The sequence below is a fragment of the Mchenga conophoros genome, linkage group LG13, assembly GCF_057382185.1.
Source record: "Mchenga conophoros isolate Kocher_MC1m ecotype Shallow Benthic linkage group LG13, M_conophoros_male_GT1.1, whole genome shotgun sequence".
Taxonomy (NCBI): Eukaryota; Metazoa; Chordata; class Actinopteri; order Cichliformes; family Cichlidae; genus Mchenga; species Mchenga conophoros.
In genome coordinates, this window is record NC_140538.1 from 25,484,011 (window position 1) to 25,501,337 (window position 17,327).

General features: G+C 40.2%; 3 protein-coding genes across 3 annotated transcripts; 2 read left to right on the forward strand and 1 right to left on the reverse strand.

Annotated features, from left to right (window-relative positions):
• Positions 1-161: 161 nt before the first annotated feature.
• Positions 162-4,350, reverse strand: dnajc12 (DnaJ (Hsp40) homolog, subfamily C, member 12). The gene is made up of 5 exons (XM_085297446.1): positions 3,920-4,350; positions 3,363-3,441; positions 2,956-3,095; positions 2,731-2,875; positions 162-1,824 (listed from the first exon to the last, which is right to left on the reverse strand). The coding sequence occupies exons 1-5, from the start codon at positions 3,995-3,997 to the stop codon at positions 1,742-1,744; spliced, it is 525 nt and encodes a 174-aa protein (XP_085153572.1). The 5' UTR covers positions 3,998-4,350; the 3' UTR covers positions 162-1,741.
• A 312-nt stretch (positions 4,351-4,662) lies between these two features.
• sirt1 (sirtuin 1) lies at positions 4,663-12,756 on the forward strand. The gene is made up of 9 exons (XM_085297445.1): positions 4,663-5,096; positions 5,525-5,647; positions 5,829-6,064; positions 6,167-6,319; positions 9,155-9,302; positions 9,397-9,476; positions 9,878-10,061; positions 10,184-10,708; positions 10,917-12,756. The coding sequence occupies exons 1-9, from the start codon at positions 4,691-4,693 to the stop codon at positions 11,207-11,209; spliced, it is 2,148 nt and encodes a 715-aa protein (XP_085153571.1). The 5' UTR covers positions 4,663-4,690; the 3' UTR covers positions 11,210-12,756.
• A 297-nt stretch (positions 12,757-13,053) lies between these two features.
• Positions 13,054-17,256, forward strand: cacul1 (CDK2 associated cullin domain 1). Its single transcript, XM_085297447.1, has 8 exons — positions 13,054-13,585; positions 13,735-13,861; positions 14,040-14,142; positions 14,224-14,319; positions 14,448-14,550; positions 14,699-14,788; positions 14,887-15,025; positions 15,106-17,256. Exons 1-8 carry the CDS (start codon positions 13,264-13,266, stop codon positions 15,143-15,145), a joined length of 1,020 nt encoding a protein of 339 aa, XP_085153573.1. The 5' UTR covers positions 13,054-13,263; the 3' UTR covers positions 15,146-17,256.
• The last annotated feature ends 71 nt before the right edge of the window (positions 17,257-17,327 follow it).

Below are 17,327 nucleotides of genomic sequence, written 5' to 3' on the forward strand. Positions count from 1 at the left end.
TTAACTCACCAGTAGATAACCACCAGTAAATATGACAGCATTCGGAAACTTTTTTTTTTTATTGTTTAGATTTTAATATATTTCCTCTTCTTTGCTTACAGTCCGCTACATGAATAATAGTCAGTGATACAAATAAAAGAAGGTCACTTGCATTACAAGCATTGGGTTGTCATGCCATCATTTTATTTATGATGAAATGTCTCATAAATACACTCACCAGTCACTCAGTAATGAAAATATCATCACCTAATCACATGGCAGAATCTCAGAGTATTTAGGCATATAAATACTGGATCTGATAGGAAAGCAACACTAACTCAAATAATAACTCATCACAACCAAGGTTTGCAGAAGAACATCCATGAATGCACATTATGTCAAACCTTAAACCAGATAGGCTACAGCAGCAGAAGACCACACCGGGTCCCACTCCTGTCAGCCAAGAACAAGAAACTAAGACACTGCAAAATCTGCCAGATTTGGACAACAAGGGCTTGGAAAAATGTTGCTTGGTCTAATGAGTCGATTTCTGCTAAGACATTTGAATTGTAGGGTTAGAACTTGGTGTAAACAACATGAAAGCATGGGCGGATTGTGGAAGAGACTGTGTCAGCAAGTTCCCTTAAAAGGTTTGTGCTCAAAGCTAAATCTGTGTTACAGAAACTCAGCCTTTGTGTTTTTCATTATAGGAACAAAAAAATTCTGTAGCCTGCTATTTTTAACAGCTACTTTTATAGGTAATCTTAATTTTTTGTTATTATTGTTTATTTTATTTGCGATATTTAACTATATTTATATTAGCTATATTAACTTTAAAGATTTGAAACCTCTGTTCACTTCATATGTTTTGCTACTGAACATTTAAAATATATTTCTTCTGACCGTGCAGTTAAAACAAACTAAACAATAAGTGATTTCATATCTTTACAAAATAACATATTATATTTAGCTATAGACCACATGTTGTGACTTCCTTCTGATAAAGGGTGAACATGCTGTACTAAAGCACAATTGTGGAAAACTTAAGGTTTCAATTCAAAGAATTAGTTTGGTCTCAAACAAAGCTGAAGAAGTCAAAGAATAATACTAATACAAACACAATACATTACAGCAAACAATAATATCACGCACAATCATGCCTCCACTGTATGTTACTGATAGAGATACATATATATGTATTCCATCTCACTGCCCAATAGACTGCCTGTAGGCTTCATATAAGTCTATTGGGCGGTGAGATGGAACTCGTCTCACTCAAATGCCGCCAGATCAAAAAGTATACATCTGGTAGACATTGAGGAAGACATTGTTAGAAAAAAGACAAATTTTTATATGATTCAGTGGTAAAATGATGGCTGAAGTAACATTTTTCTGGCTCTCTTTTCCCATTCACCTGAATGAGGAGCTATTAGTGAGGACACATTAAATAATTCAAACATGACAGAAATAAAATGAGGAAGCAATTTGGTGCCAGAATATGTGTCTCTACAACAAACTGTAGGGAAGGTACACACCACGGAAGAAAAATAATATTAATAATAAAGAATTTAGCCAAACGTAACATACACCTGACAGTTAGCTTTGCAACAGTCCCACCAATTATTAGGCAAGAGTAAACACAGTGAGACAGTTACTGATGTCACAGCTGCACAACAACTAAACATACTCTATAAAAGCTGGCATTACAATAAAATGGTCCCAAGTCTAGCAACACTTGGACAACATGAAAGTTTTAATATATTCAGATTTCATAATTTCGGAATTTCCGCAGCAGATTAGATGGAGAGTCACCAGCCCAGCGGAAGCGTCGATGGCAGAAATCACCTGCAGCAATGATAAGAAAAAGTCACTTCACTTCCCTTTATGCAGTTCAGTACTTTTTAAACAGCTACTGTTTACTCTAGAAGAAATTCACATGAGGAACAGTTCAGATCCTTCACTGAGTACTCAAGCCTGTTGTGTACTCGGCTTGAGTATCCGGTAAGCTGTACTGATGCTCGTGGAGGAAAGTCTATAATCATAGCTGTGTTTCAGCTATAGTAATACTGACTTGCAAGTGTTTATCTCAGAGGTTATGACTGACTTCTAACTCTAAAAATTAGTTTCAGAACAAAGTCCTTACAGTGCTCTTTAGCGGCAAATATTTGAAACATTTTGTGGCAGTATTATAAAGGAAAAAGGAATCCACAGCGAGCTTCTGTAGAATCTCAGGAAAACTGCATCAGTCCTCAGGGCTACAGGAAAGTGTCAGCCCTGAACACTGAAGCTAAAAACTAGCTAAGAGGAAACTACTAACATGGTCTCACAGCCAAGTTGTGAATAATTGCTGAACCTGAAATTATAACCAAAATAAAATGAAATCAGTGCTTTAAAGTGGTAGCTTTGAAGTGCAAAGTGCAAAACCTCACAAAACATTGGGTGGGCGTGCAGCCCCTCTTTAATATGAGCACTAAAGAGCTCCTACTTTTATATTCCATCAGCTTAATATAAGAGCAGAGAAGCTCTTGAGCAGCTGTTCTGAATATCCATTGCCTCTCTGCAATGAAATTAGATTGAAAATACACCAAATCATGTCTATCATACTGGTATCAATTAAACTTTTCTCATGTCTGACTTTCAAAAATAAGGATCCTATGGCACTGACCACTTCCTTACTTGTATTTTGTGTGTTGTTATGTATTGCTCTCCAGCAACATCTTGCTTTAAAGAATTGGAATAAATTTCAGTTACCCGAGTATGCCGTGCTTTCACACGAAGATTTCCCCGTTTCCTGCTGCTCACAGTGAAAGCTCTCTGCTTGTGACGTGATGGGGTCTTCTGGTTTGGAGCCCTCCAACATTGGTTCCTTCTTATTTCTCACAGCCCAGTGCATTGACTGTAAACAAATTAGCAGGCTTTTTAAGTGTCAATGGTTGCACAGTGTTTTTAAGAATCTAAAGAGAGGACATTACGTACAGTTTTCACTGAGTCGTTCAAGGCCTGCCAGTCATGGAATGGGATCGTAACTCCGCTTCTTTTCCAAAGATCATAGTTTTTCCTTTTGGTTTCATCGCATAAAACCTCTTTGGCTTCCTGCAGCTTCTGGAAATCTGCCACTTTCACAACAGAAAAAACGGTTTTAATATAAAATTTAGAATTTAATAAAGCAATTTACTGTATACAGCTGTAAGCATCCGCTCTATTAGCATTATTTGCTTTGAAGTTAAGACATCAGAAACAGACATTAACTATGTAAGAAAAGTGTGAATGAAGAGGTAATGAAGGGGTAATAGCACACTTTGTAATACTTTATTGCTTCGGGCTATGAAAAAAAGGTTATATGAAATATGACTCACACACAGTTAGTGGTGTGTGTGCATTACCTGCTCTTGGGCTGTCGAGGTGTTTGTCTGGATGACATGCCAAGGCTCGAATCTTGTATTCATTGAGAATCTGTTCAGTCTGCAAGAGAACAAAACAAAACAAACCTCATAGTCTGATGTGATCTAATCAATAAGATCTATGTTATCTTGACCAGCTCTGCCAGTCTATGAGTGTTGCTGATTGCTGAGTAATATATTGAGTGAAAATTGGCGATCACAAGACCACGGTGGATATGTGTGTTGATGTTGATAATCAAAGATTTGTTTTAGTAAGATACATTAAAAAATCACACTGATTGCATATCTAATCTAGTTATACACAAATGAATTTAAATGCTGGCTGGCAGACACTGGATGACGCACGACTAGTTTCACATCAACAGGTCTCTGTTGGTTCAGCCTAATCTGAGGCACACATACATTTTTATTTTCACATTTTTTGACTCAGCAGCGTATAGGCTATTGACCCAAATAATTACTGACTTATAGATCGAGACTATATCCGTTCAGCAACCCAGGAAATAGTCTGAGCCTTAAACCCACTGACGAGAACTTACCGATGACAGTTCATCACATCCCAGTAACCCGTAGTAATCCTCCAAATCCTCAGGTTTACAGCTCAAAACAGCCTCCATAAAAATCTGTCGGAGAAGCACGTATGGCTTCTTTTAACGGACCACAAATGCTGCTGAACGTGATCACAGCTGATCAGTTAAAGCGTTGCCAAAGGGTCCCCCCTCTCACTCACTTACTATAACCAACTAGCTAACTACTAACTGTTAGCAAAGTTTGTCTTAGTATGGTTTTGTCAGCTAGCGTTAGATTTCAGGGATTATTAAACTGTTAAAATTGTCAAGGGAGCTCTCTCCTGAGTTGTTGGGAGAGCCCAGCTGCCCCTTTTTACCGTATGACGTACGATGCATTCAAGGGTCTTGATAATGGTCCTGCTTACTAGAAAATTCATTTATTCATCTGGCTAAGAAACAAAGGCAATGGTAGCTTTAGGAAATTAAAAATGTTATATTTTTATGTAGTAAAACTAAATTTCTTTCACATACTTAAGGCTTGTGTGGCAACGAAAAAAGAAAATGACAGATTTGTAACTGGGGCATTAATTAAGCTTTCAACGGCTGCACGTCAATATAAAATCGTTTATATTTACGCGAAACACATCACCGAAAGGCTTGAAAGATTCGTGAGGGCTAACCTATGATTAGAAATCATCCGACAGCACTTGAAGGCAACAATATTTGTTATGGTATAATGTCAGCGACGTAGAGGGGGGCGTTTCGCTCGTGACTACTGGTGGAGAACGAGTCACGTGTGCTATGCAAATGAGCCAGCTGTCCGAGAGGAAGGCTCCTGCTCAGCGGCTCTGTGGGCTGAAGATGGCGGACGGAGAGAACAGTCTCAAAACGGCCCTTTCGGGCGCCTCCGATACGGGGGAACCTCCGGCTAAGATTTCGAAAATCAGTCCAGGAACTAACTATGGACTAAAAGCCGTCGAAGCGGACCAGTTCTCGTGCGTCTCCGCGGCAACTGAGAGCTGGGAGGCGGCGTTGAATTGTGCGCAGCCCGCGGAGAAGGAAGCTAAGCCGGTGATGGCGGTAGAACAGGCCCCGGCAGCGCTAGGCGGAGACAACAATGGACTGGAAGTATTGCTCTCCGACCCTCACAAGCCAGTTGGGAAACTGGACGACACCACTGTCTTTGGCGCAACCGAGGACAGTCCAGGTATAAAAAGAGAAAAACTTTGAGTATTTAAGTGACTTACAGTGAGAAAAATTCTCTTTGCCAACTTAACCGGTGAGCTAACTGGCTCCATGTGAAACAGTTAACTTTGCTAATGTTAAATACAGTAATGCTGTGTGGGTGTCGAGAACTGTGTACTCCTGAAAACGGGAACTTTTCCACTAAATTATATTTCGCTAAACGGAAGTAGAACTCTATCAGTGATCCTGCCAGCACAAATTTGTCCATTTAACTTTTTCATAACCACGCAAAACTTTGAGAGCAACTTAGCGTTTGTTAGCCGGTTGAAAGTTGACTTTGAGAGACTGCGTTCACCGATTTACTTTTGTAACGGGTCGTAGCAGTTATTAAAGAGAGTCGCGACTTATATCTAGTCTTATTTAGTTAATTTTCTCCATGTCTGTACTTAGATTTTCTTGGGCACGATGATCTTCCCTCTAACGGTTTGGCTGTCACTCCGGAGCACATCACTGAAGACGATGACAGGTCCTCACATGCAAGCTCCAGCGACTGGACTCCTCAACCGCAAATAGGTAACTAAGATAATCAGATCATTAATAAACTACAATATCTTAGATTACGCCACTTATAATATGTATTTAGTGTGTGTGTATGTATATATTTAAACCACATAATAATTGTTTGCATTGTACAAGTATGTGTGTACAATTTTTGAAATCCAGCCATACTGAGATGTTATGTTCTTGCTCGCAGGTTCCTACAGTTTCATCCAGCAGCACATTAGAGAGACAGATCCAAGGGCCATCCTGAGGGATTTGCTGCCCGAGACTGTACTCCCACCAGATTTAGATGACATGACATTGTGGCAGATCATCATCAACATCTCAGAGCCTCCAAAAAGAAAGAAGCGGAAAGATATTAATACCTTAGAAGATGTAGTCAGGCTACTACATGAAAGTAAAAGGATACTAGTGCTGACTGGTGCTGGGGTATGCATTTTTTACTTTATCATGTAGCTCTACTGTGTAAATTCGATTTTCAGTACTAGTGTTCATTGCATTTCCTTATTATTTTTATTTTATTTGTTGTAGGTTTCAGTTTCATGTGGAATACCAGACTTCCGCTCCAGAGATGGAATTTATGCACGGCTTGCTGTAGATTTTCCAGATCTTCCAGATCCTCAAGCTATGTTTGACATTGAGTACTTCAGACGGGACCCTAGACCGTTTTTTAAGTTTGCTAAGGTTGGTTTTACATGAACAATAGAATAACAATTTGAATGCTCTCTAACAAAGAATTATTAATCTTAATCCAAACCATAAATCTCTTCATGTAGACCATTGCAAGGTCTACATGACTAGTGGATTGTGCACTTTCATTCTGTGAAAGGGTCATTTTGAAAGGGAAACTACTTAAATGTAAGCCGCTTATGAGTTCCTGTTAAATTTTGTAATGTTGTTTAATACGGTGCCCCACACCCCCATGTTTACACCAACTTTTAAATGGAGAATCAGAACCTGTTTTTTAAGTTAACTTAAAACATAACATAATGTTCAGTTAAATTTGACCCATTTTGACATTTGGCAACAGTTAAGAAAAAAAAACCCATATACAGGGAGTGCAGAATTTTTAGGCAAGTTGTATTTTTGAGGAATAATTTTATTATTGAACAACAACCATGTTCTCAATGAACCCAAAAAACTCATTAATATCAAAGCTGAATGTTTTTGGAAGTAGTCTTTAGTTTGTTTTTAGTTTTAGCTATTTTAGGGGGATATCTGTGTGTGCAGGTGACTATTACTGTGCATAATTATTAGGCAATTTAACAAAAAACAAATATATACCCATTTCAATTATTTATTTTCACCAGTGAAACCAATATAACATCTCCACATTCACAAATATACATTTCTGACATTCAAAAACAAAACAAAAACAAATCAGCGACCAACATAGCCACCTTTCTTTGCAAGGACACTCAAAAGCCTGCCATCCATGGATTCTGTCAGTGTTTTGATCTGTTCACCATCAACATTGCGTGCAGCAGCAACCACAGCCTCCCAGACACTGTTCAGAGAGGTGTACTGTTTTCCCTCCTTGTAAATCTCACATTTGATGATGGACCACAGGTTCTCAATGGGGTTCAGATCAGGTGAACGAGGTGGCCATGTCATTAGTTTTTCTTCTTTTATACACTTTCTTGCCAGCCACGCTGTGGAGTACTTGGACGCGTGTGATGGAGCATTGTCCTGCATGAAAATCATGTTTTTCTTGAAGGATGCAGACTTCTTCCTGTACCACTGCTTGAAGAAGGGGTCTTCCAGAAACTGGCAGTAGGACTGGGAGTTGAGCTTGACTCCATCCTCAACCCGAAAAGGCCCCACAAGCTCATCTTTGATGATACCAGCCCAAACCAGTACTCCACCTCCACCTTGCTGGCGTCTGAGTCGGACTGGAGCTCTCTGCCCTTTACCAATCCAGCCACGGGCCCATCCATCTGGCCCATCAAGACTCACTCTCATTTCATCAGTCCATAAAACCTTAGAAAAGCCAGTCTTGAGATATTTCTTGGCCCAGTCTTGACGTTTCAGCTTGTGTGTCTTGTTCAGTGGTGGTCGTCTTTCAGCCCTTCTTACCTTGGCCATGTCTCTGAGTATTGCACACCTTGTGCTTTTGGGCACTCCAGTGATGTTGCAGCTCTGAAATATGGCCATACTGGTGGCAAGTGGCATCTTGGCAGCTGCACGCTTGACTTTTCTCAGTTCATGGGCAGTTATTTTGCGCCTTGGTTTTTCCACACGCTTCTTGCGACTCTGTTGACTATTTTGAATGAAACGCTTGATTGTTCGATGATCACGCTTCAGAAGCTTTGCAATTTTGAGACTGCTGCATCCCTCTGCAAGATATCTCACTATTTTTGACTTTTCTGAGCCTGTCAAGTCCTTCTTTTGACCCATTTTGCCAAAGGAAAGGACGTTGCCTAATAATTATGCACACCTGATATAGGGTGTTGATGTCATTAGACCACACCCCTTCTCATTACAGAGATGCACATCACCTAATATGCTTAATTGGTAGTAGGCTTTCAAGCCTATACAGCTTGGAGTAAGACAACATGCATGAAGAGGATGATGTGGACAAAATACTCATTTGCCTAATAATTCTGCACTCCCTGTATGTCTTTTACCTTGAAATTGTTTAATTTTCCTAAAGTAACTTAAAATTTTATCACAAGAACTGTTTGTGTTCCCACCAGATTTGATCAGGCCCCTGCAGGGACGGGAAATTTAAAGGATCGTGGGGAATTCTCCAAACAGTGAAATAGTAAAAGAACACAGGAGTGATCAAATAAGATCCACAAAATAACAGAGGCTATACAGAAGTCAGAGGGTCCCTTATCATAGACACAATATCTGTAATAGGGTGGGAAGGTGGTCCATATACAGTAGTATATTGTGGTACAGTGGGTAGCACTGTTGCCTCACAGCAATACTTTTCCTGGTTGAAAAAATTGCTTAAAGTTCAATAGCTGTGTGGGTGTGTCTTGTAAACTTACACAGCATTTAATGTTTTTATCTTCTCTCTTAAGCACATTGTGTTTACATATTAATAAATGTGCTACATGAATAAAATTGCAATTAAGTACTCCGAATAAAGTACTGTATGTATTTGCTAATAGAGATTAAAACAGATCTCATAAGATGGGTTGGGTCATAACATTACAAAAGGACCTGAGCTGCCATTTCAGTGAGTGTGAGAAACTGATGTGGAAGTCCCACACATGCCAGGTTTCCTAGCACTGCTTTGAATGCACAGACTAGTTTGCATTAAGCATTTTGTATATATATTGTGTTCTAAGTCAGTTAATACTGCACTCTGAAAAAGGTTTAAAAAAAGGTTTTAAAGATTGATCACTGATTTATTATTATCAAATATATTCAAACCATGCTATGAGGCATGAAATATAAACAGTTATTAAGTGTTTAAATATGGTCCAGAAAAGCCATGGTGGGGGCATATGACTATAGCAATGTTTGCATTTTCTTCACAAGTACTGAATGCATAATTTTATATTACAGGAGATCTACCCTGGGCAGTTTGAACCTTCTCCCTGTCATAGATTTATATCTATGCTAGATAAGCAAAGAAAGCTGCTGCGCAATTATACGCAAAACATTGATACACTGGAACAAGTGGCTGGGGTTCAGCGGATTATCCAGTGTCACGGTGAGTGGTGCATGTGATTGATCCCTCTTGCTTATTTCGTTATTTGTTTTTTTTATAGTTCTTCCCCAGTAATTCAATGTCAATTATATTTTAGGGTCATTTGCAACTGCATCCTGTCTCGTCTGTAAGCACAAAGTGGACTGTGAGGCTATAAGGGAAGACATCTTTAACCAGGTATGTGTTCACTGCAATCTAATCCAGGATACCACTTTTTTGCAGACACTGTTGGATGTTGCACCATCACCAAGGCCAATAATGCAGATACAGATTGCATGTAGAAACATCGTGTGAAAAACCTCTTTAATAAGTATAAGGATTTATCTGTATATATTTGCTGTTAGGGGTCTCAAATATCTACGTAATTACTTGTAAACAAGGGAAACCACATGGACATCAAAAGCTGATAATACCCTTTTTAGTTTTACCTCCCAAACAACCCATAACATAGCTGACTGTTTAAAATATTCCAGAAAGATTGCCTTGTTATTGCTGTGAGTGATTGCCCACCCCATAAAATTTGGATGGTGTTTAGTGGCGCTGTAGTAAATAAATAATACATTAAATTCATCCATCAGGTTGTCCCTCATTGTCCACGGTGTCCAGATATCCCTCTGGCAATCATGAAACCAGACATTGTCTTCTTTGGAGAGAACCTTCCAGAAATGTTTCACAGAGCCATGAAACAGGATAAAGATGAGGTGGATCTCTTGATTGTCATTGGCTCTTCGCTTAAAGTCCGACCGGTTGCCCTCATCCCAAGTATGTTTTATCGAAACGGATTCACTTTTAGTGTCTGTAACATTAAACATACTAACCGATATGTTTCTGTATGCTTTGCATGTCATTCAAACACCGAATATTTGTTTTTCCTCTCTATCCAGACTCCATTCCTCATGAAGTGCCTCAGGTCCTGATCAATCGGGAGCAGCTGCCTCATCTGAACTTTGACGTGGAGCTACTCGGGGACTGTGACGTCATTATCAACGAGCTCTGTCATCGATTGGGTGGAGACTTTGAGCAGCTCTGCTACAACACTGTAAGATTAACTGAGATCACAGAGAAACCCCCTCGGTTACCAGAACAGCCACCAAGCGAGGCCTTGTCTGCTTCGAGTGATGCGACTCAGGAGGAGCAGAAGCGGCACACTACAGACTCTGTAAATATGCCTTCGGAGGAGACAGAAAGTCTGAATGTCACAGAGACTGCTGATAATAATGTTACACCTCTAGAGCCTTGTCCAAATGCTCAGTGTCCAACGGAGAGCACTGAATCTCCAGAGAAAGCAGCAGAAGGTGCGCCAAAAGAGGAGGCACCCGAACGAAAGAGTCAAACCTCCAACCTTGAATTTCGTAGACGTTGCTGGATGAGTCGAGTTAACAGAACTCCAATCAGCAAACGCCTTGAGGGTAAGATTTAGACCACGGTAAACAAGCAAAGCTGCTTTAATGTAACAAATAAATTGATTTTGGATGTGTGACAAAATCGTGCAAAGACATGTTGTGTGTCCCTTTGCTCAGCAGTTTTTTTTTTTCTCCCTCCATACAACTGTCATAAACAATGAACAGATCCCAGATAGGTGTGCAAAGCTCACTGATCCTCTTTTGTTTTCCACAGCAGGCCAATACCTGTTTCAACCACCAAATCACTATATCTTCCACGGGGCAGAGGTTTATTCTGACTCTGAAGATGAGACGTCGAGCTCCTGCGGGAGTGACAGCGAGGACTCTGAATGCTGTGCTGAAGGGGAGGAAGACGACAGCGAGCCGGAGGATGCCGACGTAGTACCAGCAGTGGATGGAGAAACATGCCTCAAAGACATAGTACAGCACACTGTAGCCACTGAGGCCACGTCAAGTGTGCAGACAGACAATAATTCTGAAAAGACTGAGAGTACCACACACCTTTAAATGTAAATTACCCAGTCAACAAAGCACTAATTGTCTTTTTATAGATATATATAAATATATACATATAAGTTTCATATATTTTTGACTCTTCATCCTTAATATTCAGGGTTTCCTCCAGAAATGTTGTTAGACCCAGTGGTCAAAGGAGATTTATTCTGTTTGGTAGCAAATAATCCAGTCTTTCTCGCTTTTCAAACCATAAGTAGGTAGTAAATAATAGGCTGTATGAGTGGAAGAGCATTAAATTAGACGAAAAAGTCTTGGCTGTTAGCTACACAAATCAAAAAAAGAGTATTAGTTTATCACAGTTCACCTGTTCATTTTTTACTTTCAGGATTCCCTGTTATAACTCTTCTGAGTGTGTGTATTTTTGGGCTAACAAACTGAACAGCTGTAGCTGCTCTTTCATAGATTGAAAGTAAATGTAAATACATTCAAACATGTTTAGTGTTCAGCGGGCCTCTGGGCTGTCAGTATTCTGGTGGAAACCCTGCTCTCGTTTTTCATAAAGTTGAAGTTGTGTGGCAACTTTGTGTGAATATGCAGCAGGTTTTTTTCCCCTCTTCTTTCTTTCTCTGCCCTGTTTGGTCACATGCACATGTGTCTGAAACTACATACTGTATACTACTTACTAAATAGAGTACTGTGGGGGTTTTTTTCTTATGTTTACTTTCCATGTTCTTTTCTGATTTTGCATTCACATTTTCAGAAATTGATTTATTACTTTAATTTAGATTAAGCTTTAATTTCTACATTGCAGTGACTACAGGCAAATGTTCCAAATTTTATTTTCGGTCCATACAACGACATCACCTGTGGTCTAATAATACTTTTTAGAGCTGGTTCATGCTACCATTAGAAACATCAGTTTGTAAGCCAGCAGCTGATAAATGGTGGGTACTATGAGTTTCAGACACATACATAAATCTTCTGATGGTTTACTTGAACGCACTAACTGCAATATAGAAAGTTCAGTTCTGCCTTTTCATAAGGGTCATTGGTGGAAAAGTGACAGTACTCTTTAATTTTAGACCAAAGAACACTTTATCAACACTCTCCTTCATTGTCATAAGCTTTGTATGTTTAATCTGTCATTTAAAATTTGGGAAAAAATATATAACTATCGACAAGGTGTTCCTTCTGACATGTGGCAGCTACTTTTTATGGTCAAGCCTCTTATTTTTATACTCTGATGTGAGACATACTCATCAAAGGGTAGATGATGGTTTTTATCTGTACAAAGGTATACTGAGTTGTAATAATAAGCCTTAGGAATATATTCACATTGAAAATGGCACTTTTTGTCCTCCTTATAAACCTGGTTTTGTTGCCTGTGTCACTTTTCATTGAGCATTAAGGAGTCTGCTGCCTGCAAAGTGTTGGTATATAGACATAATTGAGCCACTGTGTTGGATACATGTCTACACCAACATAATTCACATGCCATTGACAAGGTAATGTTTTGTTTACGTTTTAAGAAGGAACATTTTTACATCATTCTAGTTGTTATTTCTCATGGAGTTCTCAGTAAAAAATATAGGAAAGAAAATTTTTCTGACCTCTCATTTCTATTATTGCAAACGCATCTGATTGGTGTCAATATCAGTATCGTCAGACATTAACACAGCGCCACCTAGTGTTTCATCCGGCTAGTTCCTGAGTCACGTGAGCTCTTGAAGTTTGGTGAGACGGTGGGGTCCAATTTCAACAACAAATTTGGTGGACCGCATCGGGGGCTTGCGCATGCGTATTATGGTACCTAGTTTTAAATGTGTTTTATTAAGCATTTTAGTTGTCACTCGGCTTATCACATTGTTTAGCTAGCCGCAGATTCACGTATAGAAAGCTAAGGAACATTATATAGCCCTAAAACCTCGGAACTACATTTCCCAACATCCTTTCAGCTGCCCTGTAATACGGCGTGTCGTAAAACTTAAAAGGAAAACGGTGATGGACTCCGCCGGAGACGCCTGACAGTTTTTGTCTTCATCTTTAATTGTTGTCTGAAATGTTCATCTAGCGACGCAGTGCTTCGGTTCACCGGACCAGTGAAAATGGAGGCTATGGAAGATGACAGTTTGGACGTAAAAGACGACCATAACCACAACTACCGCGTGAGCGGCAGTAATAAAGTCCGCACGTATCTTAGCAGCCAGCTGTCGGAGATATCGACGGTCCCGCAGCCCGTCTGTGCGACGGTGCCGGTTGGAGAAGCGGGTACTCGACAAGGGAAACTGTGGTCCGGTGCAACCGGCGGGTCAAAGTTCATGGACTCGGATACAGGCAGCGAGAGCAGCGAAGTCAGCGAGACTGACAGCACCGCTCCGGGAGCTGCTTCCGAGGGAAAATTCGCCCTCGACTCGACTTCCAAGTTCCGTAAGTTCACTCGAAGCAGGGCCCGAGAGCTCACGGTCTCAACGCAGCTCGGCCTCCGATTATGTTAGTAATGTATGTGGAGAGTGATGCTTTTGGCTTCTGTTCGGTCTGACATGAAGGCTTAATTCAGCTCCCCTCTCTTCACACAGTTCTGAATGCAATGGCAGTGGAGGACTACCGGAAAAACCACTGGCCAAACCTGGAAAAGGCAGTTGACCGTCTGCTGATTCAGAATCCCACAGACCACATCTCGGTTTCTTATGCACAGATATACAGGTGAGACAGCACAAGTAAAGGGATGTTGAATAAACACCCCTCTGAACTAGACACCCCCCCCCCCCCCCCCCTCAGATTATGATTTCTGTTGCCATAAGAAGCGCCATATATATATATTACCATGTGATTAACTGAGAATTTTAATATAACCTCAAATGCCTGTCTTTTGTTTTCCTAGTTATGTCTACAAGTGTGTTTGTCAGCAGCACTCTGAGCTGCTCTACAATGATCTGACATCAAAAATAACAGGTCACCTGCAGCAGGTTTCCGCCCATCTACAAGTAAGCAAACCCAAATGCAAGATGTAATCGTACAGCACATGCAGAAACTAAAAAACTAACTCTTTTTGCAATGTTTTGCAGGCTAGCCCACTCGAGAACTTCATTGAAAATTTCAACATTGCACTGACACAATATATAGCTTCTCTTCAGTGTATAGTCCCCGTCTTTATGTACTTGGTAGGTACCACTTATCAGCTTTTTTCCCCCCCTTTTTAATCAAATATTTGGCAAATCCCATGCAGGGAAGTGTAGTTTTGTGTTAGTTTGTTACTTAAATTTATGTTTGCACACGCTTCTCTTTTCAGAACAAGTTCTACATTGAGTCCAAACTGAACCGAGACCTCAGAGAGGATCTGATGAAGCTGTTCGCTGATCACGTCGCAGAAAAACACGTGAACACACTGATGCGTGAGTGTACCGCTTCATCTCATGCGCTTTGCTCTGATTAATCACGATGTGATGCAAAGTCACAAAAAGGGGAAATTAAATAAATAAAAATCCTCCCTTTGGTCAAGTCAGTTGACACCATCTTGTCCATTGTGCTCGTTCTTTTCAGCTCTGCTCATTAAAGCTCGGTCCATGCCCTTTGAAGTGCAACCCTCAACAATGGCTAGTGTGGTTAAGGGCCTCTACAGCCTCCGACCAGGTGATTTTAGATAAATTATTTATCTCACACTCCTCTTATTCACAGAATTTTTTTTTTTAATTAATTAATTAATTTTTGATTTTGGTTTCCTCTCTCAGAGTGGGCCCAGCTCGCCCCAGATCTCTTCTCCGGGTTTATCCCCCAGATTAACCCTCCTGCTGTAGAGTCTCTGCTGCAAGACTACGCTGCTCATGACCAGAAACTACAGATGGAGCTCTCCATGAATGGATTCCCACGGTCAGTTTTCCAGAGTCTTTAGCATCAAATGAAGACTGAGTCACATCTGCTTTAACTTGGGTCTTGTGCTTGTTTTCCAGAGGTGACCAGTCTCGCAAACGGGCCAGCGAGGACTCGTGATGGCCGGCGTCACTGGATTTGCTGCAGAACTAATACTGTGCCTCTTAAGTCTTTATCACAAGTTGTCTCCCTGGACTAGGTACAACGCTAACAGTGCGTCATCCCTTTTTAACTCGAGGTCACGAAACACTGTGAATAACAAAGACAGCATGATGGGTTGTTGAGCAGAAGGATTTAAAAAAAGGAAAAAGTGGCTCACAGACTTCCATTTTGGTGCTTTCCTTCTGATTTCTTCATCTTCCGCTCATCTGAAGAGTGCCTTCACGGTGTCCGTCTGACTGAATATCATGATGAAGCTGACGATCCATTCCTAACCTTTAACATGGAAGTGTCTTGTGTTGTCTTTGATATACGGGGCTAATTAAGACTCTATTGCTGCTGCTAATAATATTGTTTGTGTGTTAATATCATAAATCCCTTGGTGTCGCCCACATATTGTGTATCTCAGTGGCTACAGTCAACACAAATGAGTGTGGAAAGAAGTGGGAGCTAGGTCGCTCAGCTTAGCTATGACTCTCTTCTTCCTGTTGCTTAAAATGTCTTATCATGCTCAGTCATCCAGGTAAGTAATTCCCAAAAAGTTGATTCTGTTCATCTGGATGTAGCGTTTTCAGAGAAACATTTTTTCGTCACTTATCCCAAGTGACTTCTTCAGTCTCAGCTGAGTGCAGGTTTCCCCAACCAAAGACCATGGTTTTTGATCAGTTGTTGTTGGTCAGCTGAGACTGAAGAAGTCACCGATTGACGAAAATGTTTCTCCCACTGAAAACGCTACATCCAGATGTAGGGGTTATTGCTGTTGCCTTTACTGTTTGGGTAAGCCAGGTTGTATTTTCCAGTTTTGCCAAAGAGGATAACTGTTCTTTTGTTTTTTCTTTAAACACAATGTGTTGGGTTCCAGTTTATGTTCTCAATGTTGTATGCTGTCTGAGTCACTGAGCCATTTAATTTTATTCTTTACTAATAAGTTAAAGCTTTGGTTCACCCACTGGTTTACCCTCAAGTCATTCTGCCTTTAATGACAACTTGTTTGTTTAAGCCTTGCACGTAGGAGGAGGAGGTTGCCGTATACAGGAAGTAACACTGAGTGCCATACAGTTAAAAGGACCACATAATACCATTTGAGGATTTCCTGATTTTATTTTTACATTTTTATTTATTTTATGTAACCTCACCTTGCCTAAATTTCCCCCTAAATTGCCACCTCCATGTTTGTATTCTTGGACCCAACCAGAGTGGCTCTGCATGATTTCCCATCCAAAAGAATCCCTGTTTATCTTATACTGAGCCTCAGTGCCGCCTGAAGCAGTATTGTTTTTGGGCTCGCTTTCTTTTGATTGGCTGCCGCCGCATGAACAAAAGATTTGAACAGCAAGTAGGAGGGGCTTCAGTCACAGGCCTGCATAGCTGAATGACCGTATTAAGGATATCTGCTTAGAGTGACATCATAGAGAGCCGGGAAAAAAAAAATCTGTCTCAAATTAAGTGTTTAAAGCAGTTTGATACCTCAGCCTCGCAGTGGTTACCCGTATGTTCACTGCACTCATGATTTGAAACTCTGATGATGTTTAGTTTGAGCAGTCACCACTGGAACAGGATAATGGGTCCACTTTAACAAAGCAAATGATATGCAAATGTGGTTTTGTGCCAGAGCACATGCTCTTCATGTTGTAAATAGTTTTTGCCTCTCCATACCGGTATGTGTACACTAGCTTTTGTCACAGGTGCGTTTTTTGTTAAACAAGTCACTCGAATAAATGTGTTTGATACAAGTTCCTACACTGTTTTAAGTGTAATTAGATGCTCAGGCTTGCTTTTTGTTTCTATCTCGCGTTACTTCAAATGAACTAATCACAGGACATGATTTCATTATTCTAGCTTTTACAACTGGGTCCTGTCATCAAGCAGGGTTGTTATACAGCTAATGAAGTCAAGAGGAATCTAAATCATTAGGGATGCTGAACACTAGCTGTACTAGATTACATGTCTCACCTTTTAATTTTACATGATGCAAAATTAATTCATGTTTAAACCCACTGTGAATGGCTCAAATACTGTTTCAGCAATCTGTTTTTATCTCAAAATCAATAAAATCCTTGAGTCTTAGTATTTGTAACACTAATGACAGACGCTTACTGTTGTCGTTTCTTTATCTAATGCAAATTCTGTTTGGAAATAGATT

Coding starts and splice junctions, on each gene's coding strand:
- dnajc12 (XM_085297446.1), bottom strand. CDS start 3,997: ATGGAGGCTGTTTTGAGCTGTAAACCTGAGGATTTGGAGGATTACTAC. Junction 3,442..3,919: donor GATGTGATGAACTGTCATCG/GTAAGTTCTCGT, acceptor GTTCTCTTGCAG/ACTGAACAGATTCTCAATGA. Junction 1,825..2,730: donor TGAAAGCACGGCATACTCGG/GTAACTGAAATT, acceptor TCATTGCTGCAG/GTGATTTCTGCCATCGACGC.
- sirt1 (XM_085297445.1), top strand. CDS start 4,691: ATGCAAATGAGCCAGCTGTCCGAGAGGAAGGCTCCTGCTCAGCGGCTC. Junction 5,097..5,524: donor CGCAACCGAGGACAGTCCAG/GTATAAAAAGAG, acceptor GTCTGTACTTAG/ATTTTCTTGGGCACGATGAT. Junction 5,648..5,828: donor GACTCCTCAACCGCAAATAG/GTAACTAAGATA, acceptor TCTTGCTCGCAG/GTTCCTACAGTTTCATCCAG.
- cacul1 (XM_085297447.1), top strand. CDS start 13,264: ATGGAGGCTATGGAAGATGACAGTTTGGACGTAAAAGACGACCATAAC. Junction 14,143..14,223: donor AGGTTTCCGCCCATCTACAA/GTAAGCAAACCC, acceptor AATGTTTTGCAG/GCTAGCCCACTCGAGAACTT. Junction 14,320..14,447: donor TCCCCGTCTTTATGTACTTG/GTAGGTACCACT, acceptor TTCTCTTTTCAG/AACAAGTTCTACATTGAGTC.